Source organism: Phoca vitulina, unplaced genomic scaffold (assembly GCF_004348235.1).
Source record: "Phoca vitulina isolate PV1807 unplaced genomic scaffold, GSC_HSeal_1.0 scaffold29, whole genome shotgun sequence".
NCBI classification, from domain to species: domain Eukaryota; kingdom Metazoa; phylum Chordata; class Mammalia; order Carnivora; family Phocidae; genus Phoca; species Phoca vitulina.
Genome location: NW_022589732.1, coordinates 1,821,745 through 1,843,208, shown reverse-complemented (window position 1 = coordinate 1,843,208; position 21,464 = coordinate 1,821,745). Strand labels below are relative to the sequence as shown.

The following is a 21,464-nucleotide window of genomic DNA, read 5'->3' as shown; positions in this document are numbered from 1 at the left end:
TAAGGGTGATGGTTACGCCGTATTCCCACTTAATCATCATTATTTGTATAGCATAATGCGACGTCTGCAGTTACTTTGGAAAACTGGCACTTAAAGAGATGGGTTTTAATCCATTGAAAGTGTTTCTTTTTTTCTTCTTGGATTAGGTAAGTGTTAGTGTCTCAATCCCATTGCGTGACACATCCTGGCACTGTTCTCAAGATGCAAAGAGAAAAAGAAAAAGTTGCACCTTGTTTAAACAACTGAGCGCAGTATGGTTTATGAGATTATTAGGAGGAGGAGTAAAGAGAACGGAGTGTGGCTTCCGCAAATTCTTTCTTAACTGGGTTAACCTGTGGCTGCTCTTGTTTCACCCCACTGGCTCCTGGAGGGGGAACTTTCTGTTCTCTTTGCGCTATCCTAGGCTTCCCGGTTAAGCTCACCGAGAAGATAAAACCGAAAGGGCTGCGTCTATGTTTGAAACAGACAGAGGGAGACAGGAGCACACGCAGTCGGCGGAAGATGGGGCCACGGTTCGGCCAGGGCTGGATGCGGGAGCCGGCGTGACCTTTCCACGTGTCCCCAGCACCTGCAAGGCTAGCGGGGCACTGGGTTTCCTTCTCCCGGGAGCCGGCGCGAGCCCGGAAGAGGCTGGGCGGCCGGGGGCTTAGGTCGGGGGGCCAGGAGGCCCTCCTTCGGAACACGTGCGGTCGGTGCGCAGCTGGTGCGGAGGCTGGCCTGGCCTTCCTGCACCGGCGAGTCCCTGGACCGCGGGCCGGCGCCGGGAGGCGGGCCGCGGCGGCGGCGGCGGGCGGGTCCCGGAGCTCTCGGCCAGCTTTGTAGGGCGGCCTAGCGAGCGCGCCAGGCCCGGCTGGAGCGAGCCCTAGTGCAGTACTGCCCGAGCCCGGGCGGGGTCTCTGTTCTCTGGCAGAGGAGGTCCCTTGGCAGCGGGAAGCTCCCTCTCTTTCTCTCGCCGCCGCTCGGAGTCTGCGCCCTGCTGCCAGGCGCCCAGCTCGGCGCTCCTCTGTGCTCGCCCGGCGCCCACTCATTCGCAGCCCAGCCTTCGCCGCCGCTGCCTCCTCCCTGCTCCTCCTCCTCCTCCTCCTTTCCCCAGCCCGCCGCGGCCATGGCGGACAGCGCCAGCGAAAGCGACACGGACGGGGCGGGGGGCAACAGCAGCAGCTCGGCCGCCATGCAGTCGTCCTGCTCATCGACCTCGGGCGGCGGCGGCGGCGGCGGCGGCGGGGGAGGTGGCGGCGGTGGGAAGTCGGGGGGCATTGTCATCTCGCCGTTCCGCCTGGAGGAGCTTACCAACCGCCTGGCCTCGCTGCAGCAGGAGAACAAGGTGCTGAAGATCGAGCTAGAGACCTACAAACTCAAGTGCAAGGCGCTGCAGGAGGAGAACCGCGACCTGCGCAAAGCCAGCGTGACCATCGTGAGTGCCCCCCGGGGGTGCGCCGTGACGCCGACCTCCGCCTGCCTCCGGGAGAGGCTGCACCTGGACCGGGCAGCCCCCGAACTCCCCGAGGCTCCGGGAACCCGTAGCAAACACACTCTCTGCCAAGAACTGCTGGCCCCCGGGGGGTGGGAGAGAGGGAGGTGTTCCTCCGGGGACACGCGAGTCTGGCCTCCCCTGAGGGTCAGGCTCCTCGCGGGGTGTGGGAGAAAGCTGCTGGACCATCACCCACGTTCCCTTTTAGCCTCTGGGGAGGAGGCCCCTCCCGGGCAGTGCTGGAGGCTGGTGGCGTGGCTTGGGGGGGCGGGGTGGGACTTTTTTCAGTCCTAGCATGCCTAAGGGGTGCGTCCAGAATCTGGGGATCCCTAGGCTGTGGGAGACGGAGGAGCTCGGAGTCAGTTCCAGGGGCCTGACTTGGGGTACTGGGGGGTGCATAGCTGGGCTGGGCACTTCGCTGGCATCTGGACGGCGCTAGCTTGATCGCCCGGGGAGGGGGCGGGAGAGAGTGGCTGGGAATCCGGGAAGTGGAGTTTTCTGGCCAGGATTGAGAGGGAAGGGCGGGTACCGGAGCTGATGCTCCCACCTCCGTTGGAAGTCCTTTCCTTGGTTGGGGTTGGGGTTGGGGTGCGGGGTGGCAGCATACAGCCGGGCGAATGCAGCATCTTATACTAGCCTGGACAGAGCGAAGGGTATGAAGCTTGGACAGGCTCAAACCGTGGTGAAGGGTATCGACTGACTCCTTTTCCCTTGCCGAACGAGATGTACGTGTGTTTGCTTCATTGGTGGTGGAGTGCCTAGGGGTATTTTGCCTCAGAGTCTAGAGTCTTGATGAGAGAATAGGCTGTCTGTTCTGTTTCCACCTAGCCCCGCAGGCTCCCCCGAAGACAGTAAGATTAGGTGTTGTAGTCTCCTTCCTAGTGTAGCAGGCGATTAGAAAGGCCACTCGAGCCGTGATGAGGCGAAACATAACTGGCAAAAGTACACCGTGTGCTCTCACCTAATATCCCTGCCAGCTAGCCACATCATTAACATGCAGAATCCCCATACAGACAACTCTATTCAGATCAAAACAGTTTCCCAGCCAGGAGCAGAGAAGAAAATGTCAAGAAATCAAGGGGATAAATTACCATAGTTGCTGCACAATAGCTGATTAGACTGAACCTTCAGATGGAGAAAAAGGCATGAATTTGGGAATGGATCAAAGATGACAGTCTGGAAATGAAATGGGGGCAAGTTTAGGATGCCCCGGTGCCAGAAAAAGTCTTCAGCGGAGGAGTGAGTGTATATGTGTGAGTGGGTGTGTATGTTCCCCAGTGCTAGCTCATACATGGGACCTGGATGGCATTCTGAATTTGCTTAGGAAGCAGATTTCCACCAAAGATTCAGTGTAATTGGCAGCCTAAATAGAAATTGATTGTAGAAAGACACTTTGCATGCTCAAATCCAGCCCTGGTGAATGGAATTGGAGCAACATTCACGCCTTTCCAGACTGTCAAGTTCTTGAAGTGCCCTTTCGGTAGGAAGGGGGAGGAATTTGCAGAGGCAGGCACTTCCAAGCCTCCTCTGTAGCTTTCTTGGCCCAGAGAGATGTCTCTGCTGAGTGGGGGTTTGAGAAGAGGGGGAAGTTGGTGGAAGCAGTTTATTTAAGGTTTGAGTTAGTAAATGAGAGGGTTAGTCTCTTGGAGAATGTGAACCACGGAAAGTAGTAAAACTTTATGAAACAGAATCCCTAGCCTCCTGCATACAGTGAGCAATTCAGGCTGTTTTTGTTTGGGAGAGGATTAGGGGGTGGAGGTACTATGAAAGGGTATCTGTTTGATACTTGACCATATTATAAGTAGGTCTGTAAATTGTACACAAACACGTTGGCTTTGCACGGACAAACATGTTCATTCCTGGTGTATAAGATCAGAGGCCTTCTGAACACTTGGTTTGAAGAGTGTGTAAGGTGGTGGCTTTATTTCTTAGCACTTACCCTCAGCTAAAACTGACATCCAACCAAATATACATTGTGAAATGTTCTGTGACCTTACTGAGTAGAGTTTTAAAATTGTTTTAGATGACAGCCTACAAGTACCAAAAGCCGCTCAGTTCTTCTTTAATCTCTGATTCATATATTTAGGTAGACAAATAAAAATGCCTGTGGTTTACCTGGTTCCCTACGACTTGGCAGGTGTTACTAAAGCAAACGCAGAGAAGAGATTCCTTTAAGCTTTTGAGAGTTTCGTTAACTGATCTGGGACCCAGATTGTGTTGAAGTGGTTTTGACCTCTCCGGTGTGTAATTTGGGAGGAGAAATGTATGTGACTACATGAAATGGATTTGTGGGTGTAAGGGGTCCATTGAACAACACCGTGTTGTAATTTATGTCAAGGTTAAGCTGCACAACCCATGACAACTCTAACTTAAACATAGCCCTTGTTAGTAGCTGCCTAGAAAGTTTGTGATAAGTCTTGTATTCAATTAAATGAAGGCCTTGCTAGATTTTTCACTATTTTAGTTAATTTGAAGGGAAAATGGCACCATAATCCTATTACTTAGCTTCCTGCCTTTTATTATTTCCTCTACATATAATATTAACTTTCATGTTCTTGAGCATTAAAGATGATTATGGATGTCTTTCCTTTCCCCTGAACATGTTCAGAAAGATACATTGCTCATTAGCCACACCATGGAGGAGAGGTACCCTCTCAATCTCTCTTTTTAAGCAGTTTATTTTTCAGAGCAGTTTTATGTTTGTGGCAAAATTGAAGGAAAGGTGCAGAGATTTCTCATATACTCCCTGTCTCCCCCCCCCCCCCCATTATCAACATTATCCTCCAGAGTGGTACATTTGTTACAACTGATGAGCCAACTTTGACACATCATAATCACCCAAGTCCATAGTTTACATTAGGGTTCACTCTTGCTGTTTGTACATTCTGTGGATTTACCATTATAGCATCATACAGAGTAGACCAAGTGCCTTAAAAATCCTCTATGCTCTGCCTTTTTATCCCTCCCTAACCTGGCAACCACTTATCTCTTTTACTGTCTTCATAGTTATCCATTAACCTACCGAAGGACTGGTTACTTCCAACTTTTGGCATTTTTTAATAGAGCTGCAACAAACATCTGTGTGCAGGGTTTTGTGTGGACAAAAGATTTCTGCTCCTTTGGGTAAACACCAAGGAGAGCAATTACTGGATTATATGGAAAGAGTATTTTTAATTTTGTTAAGAAACTGCCAGATTGTCTTTCCAGAGTGGCTGTACCGTTTTGCATTCCTGCCAGCAATGAATGAGAGTTCCTGTTGCTCCACATCTTTGTCAGCATTTGGTGTTGTCAGTCTTTTGGATTTTGGCCATTCTGATAGGTGTGTAGTGATACCTCAGTGTTGTGCCCTCTTTTTTTTTTTTAAGATTATTTATTTTAGAGAGAGTGTGTAAGTGGGGGGAGGGGTGGAGAGAGAGAATATCCTTAAGCAGACTCCCCACTGAGTGTGGAGCCCAATGCAGGGCTTGATCCCAGGACCCTGAGATTGTGATCTGAGCCGAAATCAAGAGTTGGCCACTTAACTGACTGTGCTCCCCCCACCCACCTCCGTGCCCTCTTTTAAAATCCAGTCCAAAGGCTAATAGAATTCTTAACCGTGGTCATTTCTGTCTGTTTTGGTATATAAGTGCTTATTTGGATCAAACTATCCATTTAATAAAGGACTGGTTTCATGGGTCTGTGTTCTCAGCATATGTATGATAGAGGTAAGCATTATCTACAGGGAAGAATCCTCTGTATGAGGCCTTTCATCCATGTGTCCAAGTGCCTAGAGCATCTGGGAGTTACAAGCTTGGCCCTAGTGTGTTTTACTTGGGGCTTAGGGGTGGAATGGAATGTTTTGAGTGATTATCCAATTTCTCCCAGTAAATCAGCAACCAGGATGCTGATTATAGATCATAATTTCTTCTTTGGAGTGGAGAAAATAAAAAACAAATGCTCAGTGACTCTGTTGAGCAGCTTTTAGATGTTAGGCTAGATCTATCAGCTTGTGTTGTGGGTGAAAATTAATTGGAGATGATCTGATTCATTGTAGTGAGAGGTGTCTAGGGGTGGTGGTCTCTGAGCAGATGAGAAAATGCATTAGTGGGTAGTCACTGGATGGCTTCACAGCTGTAGACTGGTTAGTTGCTGGGTTTCTCAGAGTATAAGCAGAGCTTCACACCTGGCATGGCTAGTTCTCTAAGGTGTGTGCTTTTCCTAGACCAGTTCAGACCTTCAGCATGTGTCTGGTTTGAAAATAAAGGCCTGAAATAAGTCACTAGTATTTAAGGATCTTTCTCTAACTATAAAATTAGTACTTTATTATAGACATTTAGGGAAATACATAAATAAAAAGGCATTTTGAGGTTATAGTAGAAAAACAGGTTGGTACAGCATGATTAGAAAACCTGGCGATTTTAAACATCACCATTGTAATGGTCTCATTAACCAATAAAAGCCATCGTATAGTAAATGTTGTGGATTTGGGATTATTTACTCTGGAAGCCTAATACACTATTTTCCATTTTTAAGACTTCATTTTGGCAGACTCTGAAGCTGTCAGATTGACATTGCCCTTGTAAAGAGGTGTGGTGTGTGTCATTTTTTTTTTTCTGTTAAATTTTATTCCCCCTTAGATTCTTAATGGAAACACCCAACTTGAGACACAACTTGAGACACAACTTGGAGAAAGGTATGACCTCACGGTTAGGTCTAATTGTACACAAGTTCAGGCTTTTTAAAAAGGCTATAATGTTAGATTTCTTCTGCAGTTAAAGTTCTTCATGTTCATAGGTCCCCTCTGTGTGTTTCATATAATGTATTTGTATTTGATTAAAGAAACAAATCATTAGAGGAGATTATGTCAGTCTTTTGTGGTGTTCTCCTTATTTGTTTTGCTGGGGATGAGGAATAGTTCAGAGAATCACCAGTACCTGGTTTGTGGTGACTCTTGTTCAAGACCAGAGAGACTGGCCTACAGCAAAAACCTGAAATAGTCATTGCTTATTTAAAAACTTTCAATGGTGCCCCATCCATACCCTCTGGATCCAGGTTGACTTTCTTTCTTTCTTTTTTTTTTTTTTTAAAGATTTTATTTATTCATTTGAGACACAGATAGAGAAAGCACTAGCAGGGGGAGTGGGAGAGGGAGAAGCAGGCTCCCCGCTGAGCCGAGAGCCCGATGTGGGGCTCCATCCCAGGACCCTGGGATCATGACCTGAGCCGAAGGCAGACGCTTAACCATCTGAGCCACCCAGGCGCCCCGCCAGGTCGACTTTCTGGATGTTTGCCAGGCTCTGCCTGGTCTGGTCCCTTCGTGCTTCACAGATGTACCCCTCATGTTCATACCCCTCGCATTCTTGAAGCTCTCACTTGGTTGAACTGCTAGTTTCTGGAATTTTAATAGGTTTCTCTGACTCCTCTAGGATGTACTTCCTGTCCTTAGTCTTATTTCCTTACTCCTCCCTTCCTTTCTACCTCGTAAATCCAAGTAGACTAGATTGCCTTTTCCACCCCCCACCCCGGTGTGCACTGGCATTCCCTCTTTGCCAGCCACACAGTGGATCATGTGCCCATTCATATGGTCCCACGGGACCCATCGGTCACTCCTTGCACGCATCACATAGGCCTCCCCCAGCAGATGCGTACATTCCTTTCAGGGGCAGAATTTGCTTTGTTTACTCTGCTTCCCCAGTGCCTGGCATGTGGTAGATACTCAAGGGTATGTTGGCTTGACTGTGGAGGCATTGGGTGGTGGAGTTTTTCGGGTTTGTTTTTGTGTTTAACTGGGTGAAGGGGCCCATAGTGTCTCCTGACCAAGCGCTAATAGGGCGGCTCTCCTGCATGTGCCCTGAACAACAGCAAACACCATTTCCGCCCTGGTTGGTTAAACAGACGACTAGATGGATGAATGGATACACTGTATACTTTGGGGGCTACTACAATCAACCTGAGTCCCAAGCTCTTGCCTTCTAACCATGGGTGATGTTGTAGGCTACCTTGTAGCATATATCTAGGTGTTCATGATACATTTCACCTCTGAAAGGGGACAAAGTGTCTTTAGGTTCACCTTTCCAAGGATTTTCGAGCCAGGTTTTTAGGGGACAAAGTGGCTCTGTTGGAAGTGTCAGATTTACCACTTCAGTTTTGGTGATGGTGACAGATCACCCCAATGTTTCTTACAACTTTTGTTAATGTTAAAATGCCTCCCAGCTGCCCGTGGGAAGCAGCTTCGGGCTATCACGCATCTATGTAGGTACCAGTCACCTGGAGCACTAGTTGGGGAGGTATCTGCAAACAGGATTGGGAGGCTTGCTGAATCCTTGTGGATGCCCACATGTGGCTTACAGAGTGGAATTTCAGGGGGGTGATAATAGTGTCACACACAGTGTGCTTGCATTCTTTTTTTCTTAAATCATTCCTTGCAGAGATAATTGAATTGCATTTACCCCTAGAAATGCTAATCTGAGCTTTTTAAACCACTGCCAGGCTGAACAAGGAGGAACAGCCCTCTTCCTTTCTCCCTCCCATACTTCTTCCCTCAGTGGGTAGGAGTTTCTTTTTGTTTTCAATCACAGTGCAGCTGCTTTTAGATAGATTGAATTGTCAAAGGTTGTGAAGTAAATATTCACAGGTTCAGTGTGTTCTTGCTTAGTGGTGGTTGGTTGAAACTTTCCTGACAGGGACACTAATGCTCTGGAAAATGTTTCTAATTGTCAGGATCTCAGAGGGGTGTTCACTTGCAGACTCTTCCTTCTTCCCCAATACTGTCAAATTTTCTTTCATGGCTGTCAAATTTACAGCTATGAATTTTATTCCAGTGCTCATTCCACTAAATTACAAATCTCACTTTGTGGAAGCGTTCTTTTTTAGGGAGAAGAATGCTCAAAGGGGTTAATAGAGTTATGGTTATTTAGAAATAACTCACCCCCTTACTTACTGTTGGTCTCTAGATCTGATGTATAGGGTGCAGTTTAGTGATTAAAATTCTTTATAAAATTAAAAAAAAAATTTATTAGAGCACGAGTTGGGGGGAGGTGGGGAGCAAGGGAGAAACAGACTCCCCGCTGAGCAGGGAGCCCTATGCGGATGTGGGGCTGGATCCCAGGACCCCGATCCCAGGACCCCAGGATCATGACCTGAGCTGAAGGCAGGCGCTTAACCTGCCGAGCTACCCAGGCACCCGGTTTTATAATACTTGTTTAATGATGGGAAATTTTCTGTGATTTCTTTCCCTCCTCAGTAAGGCACAAAATGGCATGTGATGAATACAGCCTGAAATAGGCACCATTCCACCTACAAGTACTTATGAACGAACGGCCTACTGTGTGCCAGTACTCTGAAATATCCAGAAGGAATGTAAGGGCTTCTTTAGCAGCCAGCCAAGGATTGCACTTGACTTTCATCCAGCTTGGCCCTGGCTTGGTGCTGTAGGGAATTCAGAGCAGAGGGAATGGTCCTTCTTCCCTCTCCAGCACTTTCCAGTCCAGAGAGTTAGGAAGTGCAGAAATCACCCACATGCAGGTGGAAGCAAGAAAGGAAGTTCTGCAGACTCTTGTCTGGGTTCCAGGGAGGGCTGTGTTACCCTCTCTGTTTTGTTGAGTACCTTTAAGAGAAACGATGTGTCATATTCACTCACAGTTTAATTAGCCTGTAGTTTATTTTGTAAGTCAGAGAGATGGGGAGAGCTGTTGCTCAATTTGTCTGTGTCGAGGTGGCACGGGGAGGCTTTTTGTTTGTTTTTAATTTTCTTTTTTATGTGGTGATGATTGAAAAGAAATGTCATTGATGTTTTAATTTCATAATTTGCATCTGCCTGTAGATCGAAATTATCTAGGTGGTTTTGCCTCTCTTCCTGTTACACCCAGAGGTCCACCCACGTTCCTTTCATGGAATATTGTTGGACGGATCGAATTTCCTAAGTCTTTAATCCAGAGCTATGTGAAAGTAAAGACTTCGTACATTAAAGTTAATTAGAGATACTAGTTTATGGGCAATTCCAAATTCCAGTTTTTTAAAAAAAGCAGTGTTGATTGACGGGATAATCTTCCACGCATCTGTTCCAGATCAAACCGGCCTCCTGTGGGTGCCAGGTGCGTGTCCAGAGTGATCTGGTTAATACCCTCCAGGGCATCTCAGGGCACTGTGGATCAAATGAGGCCACTTGGTACTGAGGAGCAGAGCTCGGATGTTCAGCCAGACGTTGGTCATGATTCAAAAAAGTTTTCCATAGAAGGAAAGAGGAAAGTGAAAGAATGAAAACATGGAGTATGCACGAGCTAAAGGAAGTTCTTAGAAATCTAGTACCTGCACTAGATGAAACACGGCATGCGTTGCTCTCCTAAGCAGTCTTTTCTGTGCTATCGGCGTTTCTGAGGTTGTGTTAGAAAGGCTAAAATAGTCTTGAGAAAAATAATTTTATTTGGTGTTTAATTATAGAAGGAGCTTCTTGACTTGTGACATTATTTGTATGTAAGTGGTGAGTTTTTTTTTTTCCTGTTATCCTAATATACCAACTCAAATAATAACTTTTATTCTGTTGAGTTATTTATTTATTTTTTTTTGGTCTTCACTAGACAGGCCTTAATTTATCTAAACAAAGACATTTGCTGAGAGTCAAAACATTGTGTCTCTGCTTCATTTAGTAGCTCCTGATTATAGAAACACTAAAATTTGAGGTGGAAAAAAAAATTGGCTAGATGATTTTAACATCTTTGTTAACCAAAGAGTACAATTTAAATATATATGCCATAAAGTAGAGGCTTGGACTTCTTCAGGTACAAATCACTAACCACTAAGGTGCCATTTCTTTTGTAAAGCATATTAATTATTTCACATCATTTTGAACCTTGAATGCGTGTAGACTTTTTTTTTTTTAAAAAAGATTTATTTATTTACATGAGAGAGAGCATGAGCAGGGGTGGGGGGGGAGAGGGAGAAGCAGGCTCCCCACTGAGCAGGGAGTCCGACGCTGGAGCTTGATCCCAGGACCCTGAGTTCATGACCTAAACCAAAGTCAGACGTCCAACTGACTGAGCCACCCAGGTGCCCCTGTGGCCTTATTATTATTATTATTATTATTATTATTTTTAAGATTTCATTTATTTATTTGACAGAGAGAGCAGGAACACAAGTAGGGGGAGTGGGAGAGGGAGAAGCAGGTTCCCCATTGAGCAGGGAGCCCGATGCGGGGCTCCATCCCAGGACCCTGGGATCATGACCTGAGCCGAAGACAGACGCTTAACGACTGAGCCACCCAGGCGCCCCGACTTGTAGCCTTATTATTGAGAAATATCTTAGGTATCTGGTGAAGAGGGCCAGTGACTTTTTTTGTGTGATTTAAAAAAAAAAAATTATGGTAAAATATATACAACATTAAGTTACCAGTTTAACCATTTTTAAGTGCACGGTTCAGTGGCATTAAGTACATTCACACTATTTTGCAGCCATCGCCACCACCCATCTCCAGAACTTTATTATTATCCCAAACAGAAACGGTCTCTGCACGGTTACTAAACAGTGGCTCCGTTTTCCCTACCGCCAGCCCCTGATAATCTCTATTCTTGGTGACTTAAAAACTTTTTTTTTTTTTAAAGGAAAAAATGTGCTCTGATCCACAAAAGCAGCTAGCTGGGTTTTTGTGGTCCTAATGTTGAAGTTATGAATTTGGTCCTAAAAACATATTTTTTAAAATATTTATTTATTTTAGATAGAGAGCCTGAGTGAGGATGGGTTGCAGAGGGAGAGAGAGAATCCTGAAGCAGACTCCCCACTGAGCACAGAGGGGCCAGAGGTGGGGCTCTGTCCCCCCCCACCGGACCCTGGGGTTATGCCTTGAGCCGCTGAAACCAAGAGTTGGCCACTCAACCGACTGGGCCTAAAAACATTTAATTATTTTGTATTTTTAAAGATTTTATTTATTTGTCAGAGAGAGAGAGAGAGCACAAGCAGGGGTAGCTGCAGGCAGAGGGAGAAGCAGGCTCCCCGCTGAGCAGGGAGCCTGATGTGGGGCTCGATCCCAGGACTCCAGGATCATCACCTGAGCTGAAGGCAGATGCTTGACTGACTGAGCCACCCAGGCAACCTAAAAACATTTTAATTAAGGTGCTATTGATATCTTGCTCCATCTTCGGTTTTTATTGCCTGTTGGCTGTCCCACATCTGGTTCTTTTCTGTCCTTCAACAAATGTGGACAGTCCCCAGACCTGGGCTCAGTGCTTTGGTCCTATTTTGCATTTAGAGTAAGCACCCAAAGGTGGAGAACCTTGGGAGGGAATAACTCACTGTGAAGGCTTGTCCTCTAGGAAAGGAAAGGACTTTGCCCTGACACCTAACACTGTGATCACAGGGCTATAGATGAAAAAAAATGCCATGTATTGATAATTGTTGAAGGTAGGTGATAGGTATATCTGACTATTCAGTGTACTCTCAAACAAATAGGAAGTCCATTATACTACCTATTTTAAATCTTTCTTTTAAGATTTTATTTATTTGAGAGAGAGAGAGATCGTGAGCAGGGGGAGTGGGAGAGGGAGAAGCAGACTCCCTGCTGCGCAGGGACCCCGATGCGGGGCTCGATCCCAGGACCTCAGGATCATGACCTGAGCCGAAGGCAGATGCTTAACTGACTGGGCCACCCAGGCACCCCCCCCCCTTTTTTTTTTAATGAAATGGGTTGTAAGCATTTAATTTCCTTGATAGCATTTGAAATAAACCATAATTTAAGAAAGTTTGAAGAAAACAAAAGGTTGAAGAAGTGAATAACAGTTCTTATTGATCAGCATTGCTGTTTCCAAATCCTGTTGTGTTGCTGTGGTAACTGCTCATGTTCATGCAGTGCTTACTGTGGGCTAGGCACTGTTGGGAAAGGTTTGCTTATAGCATCTTCTTGAGCCCTCGCTGCTCTCCTGTGGGATCAGGACTGCCGACATGCACAGCTCGCACGAGCATCCTCGGCCTCAGAGAGGTTCTGTAACTTGCCAGCCCATCCAGGTCGGCCAGGTCGGGCTGGAATTTGAACGCAAGCCTGTCCTCAGAGCTTATGTGCCAGGCCACACAGCCCGTGGGAGCGTGGGCTATAAATCAGTTTATGATAAGTTTTATCTTTATTTTGTCGTGGGCGTTTTCCTCCTAGTTGTTTCTTCAGCGAGACTGGTCAGGGCTACCCCATTACCACAGCACATTCCCAGGATGCCAGGCCCAAGGGAGTGTTTCCAGGGTAGCGACTCCCTGCCTTGGAAAAGAAGCCGTGATGGAAGGGTACCTCCCATGCGGGGGCGGAGGGGGGCAGTCCCTGCTCCCCTTTCTGGCTCGGTCCCCCTCCAGTAGTGTGTCCACCCCTGTGCCCTGTCCAGAGCACCCCAGTAGGTTGCCCCTCTGCTTCCAGCACAGCCATTTTGGGTTCTCCCTTCTCCCTCCCTTTGCCCCTGTCCCAATCTGGAATCAGTCTCTTTGTACTTATTTTATAACCTCTACTTAAAAATAGCCTGACTAGCACAGTCATAGTGGATTTTTTTTTTTTAGATGTATTGATCACCTGCTGTATACGAGGCGGTGTTCCGTATATAACAACTGGGATGAGACAGCATAGGGGAAGTTGGTGAAGGGCCCCTGACTCAATCTAGAAGTGGGGACCACAGGCAAGGAGGGCTTTCTCTCTCTCTGGAGGTGAATTTTAAGCAAAAATCTGAAGGATAAATGGAAGTTAATCTAGAGGAAGATGGGGGCAGGGGTGGTGTCAGGAGGGACACTCCCCCCTGACTCTGGAACCTGAATGTGGGGAAAGGCCAACTGGGGAGGAGAGCAGGACCCTGCTGGGCAAGTCCTGGGTTCCATCCAGGGGCTAACTGCAGAAGGGGGAGGACGGGAGGGGGCAGGAGAACATTAGGAGCATTTCTGTGTTTTCATAATCTGCTCTGGCTGCTCAGTGCAGCCATTTGTATTTTCCTTCTCTTTGAAGGCAGGTACTTTGTCATTCGTCTCCTATGGGATGATCTGTCTTATTCCATGATGACCGTAGCTGCATGGTACAGTCTTACTGTGTGCCTGGTACAGTTCCAAGTGCTTTAGTTAGGGACTCCTAGCAACCCTCTGCCTTCCCCATGTCCTGGGTGAAGCAGTGAGGTGCAGGAGTGTCAGCAACCTCTCGAAGGTCACAGTAAGTGGTAGAATAGGGATTTGAACGCAGGCAGCCTGAGGGTACCTTGCATGGTGACTGGTGCATAAAAGCTCTGCCATTTGATGGATCATTTGCGTCTCTCCCCAGCCTTGACGCTGTAGTAGATGCTCAGTAAGCTTTGTGGAATTTGTTTTGTGGGGTGCCCAGGTTTACTTTTTATAAACTAACGGGAGTATGATGTGCTTACAGTGAAGGGCACAAGATTTGAAGGCACAGATTTATGCCGAATGAACTTACAAATGAATTCACCAGTGTAATCATCACCCTGCTCAAGATACATGCTACCCTCCGCCAGGCTGCCCTGTACTCTGTTCCAGTCACCACACCCCAAAAGGTCACCTTGTCCTGACTTCTGTCACTACAGATTTGCTTTGCTTATTTTTAAGCTTCATGTGAATGGTTTTACACAGAACGTATTTATTGCGTGCTGGATTCTTTGATTTGCTGTCCTAGTTCATACATTTACTAACAGGAAACAGTGTGTTATTGCACGGAGACGTGGGTTTGTTTTACTGCGGTGCAGTCTTCCACTGTTTGCATATCTGTGGAGTTGTTCTGGTGTGTGCCCTCGGCGTCGCCCACTGCGTGAAGGGAGTGTGGCACGCCAGAGGATACTGGGCCCTGCGGGACGTGGGTTCCAGTTAGTGGAGGTTCTAGCTGCTTTGCCAGGTGAGTTATATTGCATTCAGAGCCTTTGAGCCTTGGGGGAACTTACCTGTTAAAACTACGGTCTTTAGGGTTAATAGCAGTGTTGCTTGCATCCCACTGTTGTCGTTAAGGATAAAATGAGACAACACACATTAAAGTGTTTTGGTAATTTGTCAATTATTATTCCTGTTGAAAATGGTACCCCCCCAGACTTTCTATTGTTTTCCAAAATGTATTTCAAAATCAAAACTGTTCTTGATAATTCTGTAAGGTGACGGTATCAAAATAATGTCTGGAAGGCTGACGGGAGGAAGTCGAGGCAGCCAGCCCCGAGCTCTGGAGACCCGAGCCTGGGGAGCTCTGCGTCCTGGTTTCTTGGGGCCTGCGGTTCTCTGGCACTTGGGGATGCCTGGGAACTTGGCCGATTCCCTGGGGTTTGGTGAGTCAGGATTAAGCCCGCCTGTGCGGTGTGTCAGAGTAACAGGAGGACAGGAGGCAAACATGTATTTCCAAAAGATCCATGTTTCTCTTGTAGGCTGGTTCTAGGGCTCTTGGCATTATTTCTTGAAAAAAAAAAAAGCCAACGTGCGTTTTCCCAGTTTTCTGTCTTTAGCACGTGGGCAGGAGCTCGTCAGCCTGCTTCTCTGTCCTGCGACTTTTGACCCTGTTTCAAGGAGTATGGATTCCAGAGGGTGGGCTTTGATGGCTCAGACAAGAGTGCACTCCTGTCTAAGGAACAGAAGCCAAAACATGACTGTCTTTGAAACCGACGGACTTTGCAGGTTTGCAGGACCCACACAGTGGAAGGACAGCCCCAGTTTGTGAGCCAGGGTCAGGGCTGTGGGAGGCCAGTAGTTTTCTGTTGGCAGGGGACTCCTCAAGTGACCTGTTTTCTTTCTGTGGCCTCTGCGTCTCTCTCTAGCAATAGGAATGGTCACCTTGGGACTTCTTGAAGGTTGAAGGAACATGCTTTTCACCAGAGCACAGTTATGGTTTTATTGTCCTGGTGTGAAGGCTTTTGGGATGATGGAAGGGGGCAAGGAGGACAGTTAGTATAATTCAGGGACTCAGCTGGCACTGTAAATAAGTTAAAGTAAGCCTTCTTGAACCCAGGAAAGCCCTTCACTCTGTCGCTGAGGAGGTGTGGCTGTAAGCCAAGACTATTGGAGTCTTTTGGTCTCTCTTCAGTCTGCCTCCCAAACTACTTTGAATGCCTTCCCCTTCTTTTTCAGGTAAGGGAGATTAGCACTAATGACTATAATTCCCTTATTTGGTTGGTTCTTACTTGGCCCAGAGCCTTGCAGCTCTGGGTCATTGGAATCTCTGTTGGGCGATGTGAAAAGGCACTTGGAATTCACTTGTTAGCCCACAAATGAAAACCATGAGGGTTTGCTGCTTTTCATAAGTACAGTGTATTCTTTCTCTAGTTCTCACATTCCTGTGGGTTCCACTGCTCACCTTTTTTGTTTTTATGCTCTTAATTTTATGTGTTGCAGATTAGCATTCTCCATTAGGCCATCTGTGTGAATTATCCCTCCTTTTAGTTTTATTCATTAGCTCCTTTCTGTTTTTCCACCCCAGGATTCTTTGAGTGAACTTGGTATAAGGGAGAGAAATTTGGAAACCAGATAGGGTTGCCAGATTTAGCAAATAAAAACAGGATGAGGAGCCATATTTAAAGTTCAGATAAACAACGTGTATGTATGTTCCAAATGTTGCGTGGAACATACGTATACTAAGAAATGATCTGAAATGCAAATTTAACAGGGCATCCTGTATTTTATCTGGCAATCTTAAAGCCCATAGGACTTAAAAAAAAAAAAATCTCAGTTCTGCTTCTTCCTAGTCTGTAATCATATGGCAGTTTACCTGACCCCTAAGACACCATGTCTTCTCTAAAAATCGGTCGTAGTATCTTAGCTCTCAGGTGTGAGGGATGAATGATGTGACTTATGAAAGCCCTCAGGACACAGTCAGCCCACAGTCTTCCTTTTCCCTCTTTGTTCAGTGATTATGGATTTGCCCATCTTCTTTTTCTCTCTCTCATGAAGCCACCCCAGTGTCCTTTCCTTAGTGTGGCTCTTTTGAGTTTTCAGGACGTCAGCTCCTCTTCTTCCTCAAGCTGCTGTCAGTTTGCTTTCACTTTTTCTGCCCTTCTACCACCAACTTCCTTATTTCTTCCTCTCTGGAAACTATCTTTGACTGTATGCCTCAGGTGTCCCCTTTTATTTGGCCACATGTGACCAGCCCCCTTGTTTCATTTCTCCTTTCCTTCTGAGCCTGAAATGGCACAGAGGGAACGGGGCCTCTTGGCCTCTTGCTGTTTGTGGGGCCAGGCGACAATCACATACTATTTTGGGGCCTCTATTTTCTTCGTTCACTGGGAAGACTTGTTTAGAGATCAGGGATGGCAGACTGGCGGCTTGCATTTGGCCCATAGCCAGTGGTTTAGCTTCAGAGTTTTGAGACTTCTGAAAGAGAATATTGTAGGAAAGGCACGGATGCTCTGGTTGGTCTTGGGTTGGGCATCATACGTCTCGTTTCTCACGCCTGCAGCTGCACGTGCTTATTTTCTTCCTGTTCGATGGCAGTTGAATTTTAGACCCCTGGAGCTATGCTCTCATAATGACTAATGGTGCCAGTGTGTACTGTTTGAGTTAGCTCTTGAAACAAACCACAGGGTACAATTATCGCAACTTTCCAGACTGAGAGAACCTAGGTACGGGGGAGGTTAACTTGCCAGGGTCGTTTGGCTGGTAGGTGGTAGGACCAGCATTTGGCATCCTGCCCCTGGACACCCTGTCCGTAACCACTGTGTTGTCTCCATGCAGCTGGAGGTTCTATGAAATTCCTTGTAGGAGCTGGAAATATAGCACAATTTTGTTTATTTAAATTCATAACGTAAGTCCTTGCCTTATGGTCTGGGAAATTGCTGTAATTCATGGGTGGTGAATCCACAGAATCCGTTTCCCTCAAAAGCATCCTTCTTCTGTACCTTAAAGATGTTTCCAGGAGTTTTCTCTTCCTGTGGCCTTCTTCTAACTTTTATTTATTTTTATTTATTTTTAAAGATTTATTTATTCATTTTAGAGATAGAGAGCCTAAACCGGGGGGAGGGGCAGATGGGGAGGGGGGAGAGAATCTCAAGCAGACTCCCTGCTGAGCGGGGAGCCTGATGTGGGGCTCGATCTCACCACCCTGAGATCACGACCTGAGCTGAAACCAAAAGTCGGACCCTCAACCGACTGAGCCACCCAGGTACCCCCTTCTTCTAACTTGTAAAACATTATGAGGTATCCTTGGTGTTTATTTAACTCAGGAGTTTTTGGATACCTACCAAGTGCCAGCTCTACACTTGGGATGTCCTTTTAGGAGCAGGGCAGCCTCTGATGAATAACTGAGTGCCCCCTGCCCTGGGCTACGGTCATCGAAAGCCCAAGCAGACCTTGGGTCTGCCGTGAAGAAGCTCAGAGGCTGGCCAGAGGGACAGGTGGGAAAGCAGTGACCATGCCACGGTTGAAGGAAGATGGTGAATTGCCCATTCAGGGCTCACACGGGCAAAAGGAAACTGTGCAGAATGAGAGGATTTAATCCAGGGACTGGCTGCCCTGGTGGGAGAGTTGCTGAGAAGCTGACTCCTTGGGGAAATGCAGTGAGACTGCGGTTTGGAACAGCAGGACATCACTGCTGGCCTCCTCCTGGAGGACCAGGGGAGGAAGAGGTGTTATCAGAGCCCAAGGGGCTGCCCGGGGTGGAGAAGAAAGGGAAAAGACAGCCCGTTTCTCCCTTCTCCCGCCTCCAGTCTCCTGCCAGTGCCTCTCACCGGCTGAGTCCAGTGGAAGTGAGCTGGCTTCAGGGACGGGGAGTTGCAGCCCTCAGAGGTCACCCCTGCCTTGCAGAGCAGGAGAAGGGCAGTGCAGGATCTTGGGCCAGACAGACCTGGGACTGGCTCAGGGACAGATGAAAATGGAATGGCTGTGTTTGGCCTGGGCAGCATTGGACACTTTACAGAGGACACAATGTTGGCGGACTTGGAGGTTTTCTTTCCCCAGGAGGATGTGCGGGAAGGGCATTCCAGGGAGAAGGGTCTGCACGGACAGAGGCAGGGCAGCTCGGAACCACAGGCTGCACCTGTGCGAGCGCCTGCAGCCCGGAACGGCTGAATCGATCCGCGAGCTCTTTCTTCCACCTCAGGAGGCCCTTGCGGAGAAGGCTTGTGTGTCCACGTTGTCATGTATGGCTGACATGAATTCTCTCCCAGGGGCGAGCCAGGTGGGGAGCCCGCCCCCTGAATAGCCCCGAGTCCAGCCGCTTCCCACTGCTGCGGACGCCGCGCAGCGCGGGGGGAGAGGAGTTCGTGGCCGCTGCCACGGCCGCTGGGTGCCCGCGCCCCGTCAAGGGCGCCAGGGCTCTGGCCAGCGTGCTGCCGCCTCGGGAGGCCACCCGGCGGCTCCAGCTGCTGGCTTAGTGGCCTCGTCTCCTCGAGCAGTGTCTGGCACTTGAGCATGTGTTAGAATACACTTCTCACATTCTCCTCCTGTGAAATTGGTTTTTATGATGTTAGAGGATTTTGTTTAAACTTCTTTCATTATGGAAAATATTAAGCATACACAAAAGGAAAGTGAATTTATAAACCACCCAGCTTGACCAGTTATCAACACGTGGTCAGTCTCGAAGTTGTTTCACCTATAAATAGTTCAGTTTGCCTCACTGATAAGGATTTATCACCACATACCTTTACATACCACATTTAAGAAAAAAAAGTAATATTTCCTCTAGTAAATTTGTGTTTGAAAGGTAAACAGGAGAGACTTTTCTGGAATCAAATGTGTTATCCTTGCTTCTCTGCTTTAAGCCTTTACCCCTGTGCCCTGAGGTTGCTGGCCCCAGATCTGAGTCTCTTCCTGCTTAGTGTGCTGGCAGCTGGTATTGGGGACCTTTTACCTGCTGCTCGGCTTCTCGGTACTAGTCACCCAAGCATCCTAGTCCTGCTGGTTCTGCCCTCAGGAAGGTATGCAGTCTGACTTCCCAGCCCTCATGCTGTACAATGCTATGGCTCCCAGGTCACTGTCTCTTGCCCATGGGGCAAGAGTCTTGGCTTCTTCAGCTCTACTGCAAAGAAACCTGAAGTGAGGCATCCTTTGCAGTCTTCCCTGGGAGCTTTAGCTGCGAAACGTCTGAGCATTGTGGAGGAATCACACCTTACGAAGATGGGCTGGCATCTAGAGCTTCTAGAAAGTCTGGCATGGTGTATGTGAAGCCATGCAGGGCTGGAGAGCCCCAGACAGGAAGCTGTGGGCAGTGTGTGCAGACGGATGTCTTCTGGACAGGAGAAAAATGAGCATCTTTGCCCAGAATCTGCAGCTCTGAAATCTGCAGCTTGTGCAGCAGATAGATTCAGAATGGTTTCAACTTGGTTATTTCATGTGAGTCTCACAGGAAGTCTGTGGGGTGGGTAGTGGGAGTCTCAACTGAAAAACAAAGGATCAGGTGAAATGTGTTGAAATTATTGGCCATGGAACAGTGCTGATAAATGGGACAGATGGGATTTCAAGGTAGATGGCCAGTGTTCCTTCCACTCTGTCAGCTCCTTGGCTGAAGTGGGTAGGAGGTGGTGAGATTCCTTTTACCAGAAGTTCTCCAAATCCTTGCTTGACCTCAGCAAGAAGGACCAGTCCATGTGGTAATGAAGCCTCAGTGAGGGCTGGTGCTGGGTGGCCAAGCCCTGACCCTAGGAAAAGAAATGCACACAGAGTCCTAGCTGTTGAAGTGACCTCCATGGGATGGTCTAGACAATGTTACTTTGCTCTCATTTGCCTAAGTCAACTAGTGTTTAAAGTGGGCTGCTGACTAGGGGTTTGGGATTTGGCTTATTTTCAGAGCAGTTCCTCTTTGTTGGGATTAATTTGGCTTCTATAGCTAATAGCCGGTCACCTTTCAGTCTGTGGGTCCCAGGCGTTCCTGTCCATCCGATGCACCTGGAGAACTTCAAAAGTCATGTACCTGGGGTCTCGTCCTTCAGCGTCTGAGGATGGGAGCCCCCGGCATTAGTATTTTTAAAAATTCCCGGGTAATTCCAAAATTACCAGCAACAAAGTTTGGGAACCACTAGTCTATATATTTGTGAATACATATTAATTTCACCTGAGGCTTGAAAAAGATGCTGCCATTAAAAATGTTTTTGTTTTTTTTCCCCCACTAGTTATTTCTCTGCAGCTTTCTTGAGCTGTCATTGACATGTAGCCCTATATAAGTTTTAGGTGTACGTGTTGATTTGATAATCTTGTATATTGTGAAATGGTTACCACTATGGCATTTGCTAACACCTGCATCAAGTCACATAATTACCTAAAAAAATCTGATTTTTTAATTGGCATTTTTTGAATAGAAAGGCATCTCATGATATGCGCTCCCCTTCCCTATTACACAAAAGGTGGTGTAGATGATTCCTTGTGTGCCTTTTTTCTGTTCCACTTGCTTATATGTTGGGAGATTTTTCCGTAACAGTACATTCATTACTTCCTCATTCTCACAGTTGCATGGTAATTATTGTATGGCTGTCTCTTCCCATTGGACATCCAGTTTGCTTTCAGTTTTTGGTCTCACATTGTTACAGTAACCTTGCACATGGATCATTTTGCATGGGGGTGAATATATCTAAGAGGACACATTGCCTTTGCTAATGCTTATCTAGTGCATACTATGTACGGGCCACTCTCTTAAATCTTTTCCTTATATTGGCTGAATCCTCACATCAGGCCTGTGAGGTAGCCAGTATTATCTCCATTTTACAGATGAGGAAATTGGGACTCACCAAGGATTGGTGACTTGCCCAAAGTCCCACCCCAGAGAGGGGCAATACCAGAATTCACACCTGGACGAGTTGACTCCAGAGACATTTCTTCACTTTTGAAATACTGCATTTATGGGTAAATTCCCAAGAGTAATATTGCTGGGTCGGATGGACTATGTATGTGTAACTTGAATAGACGTTGCCCAGTTGCCCTAAATGGGGCTGCCACTAATTTACATTTCCATTAGCAAGATAGGAGGGATAGTATGGTGGCCCAGTACCACGCTTTTATCCAATTTGGATGTTGCCAATCTGGTAGACAAGAAATGGCATCTTGGTGTGATCTGCAGTTCTCTCAAGGGAATGGGCAGGCCTTTTCTCCTTTGTTTGTAAGA

The 21,464-nt window shown here is 47.2% G+C and overlaps 1 protein-coding gene across 1 annotated transcript in view; it reads left to right on the top strand.

Annotated features, from left to right (window-relative positions):
- Positions 1-812: 812 nt before the first annotated feature.
- The window catches only part of CCDC6 (coiled-coil domain containing 6), a 108,197-nt gene continuing 87,545 nt past the window's right edge, over positions 813-21,464 (top strand). The window contains exon 1 of the mRNA XM_032423541.1: positions 813-1,414. Coding sequence (XP_032279432.1) covers positions 1,106-1,414 — 309 coding nt within the window. The 5' untranslated portion in view covers positions 813-1,105. The remainder of the gene's footprint in view (positions 1,415-21,464) is intronic.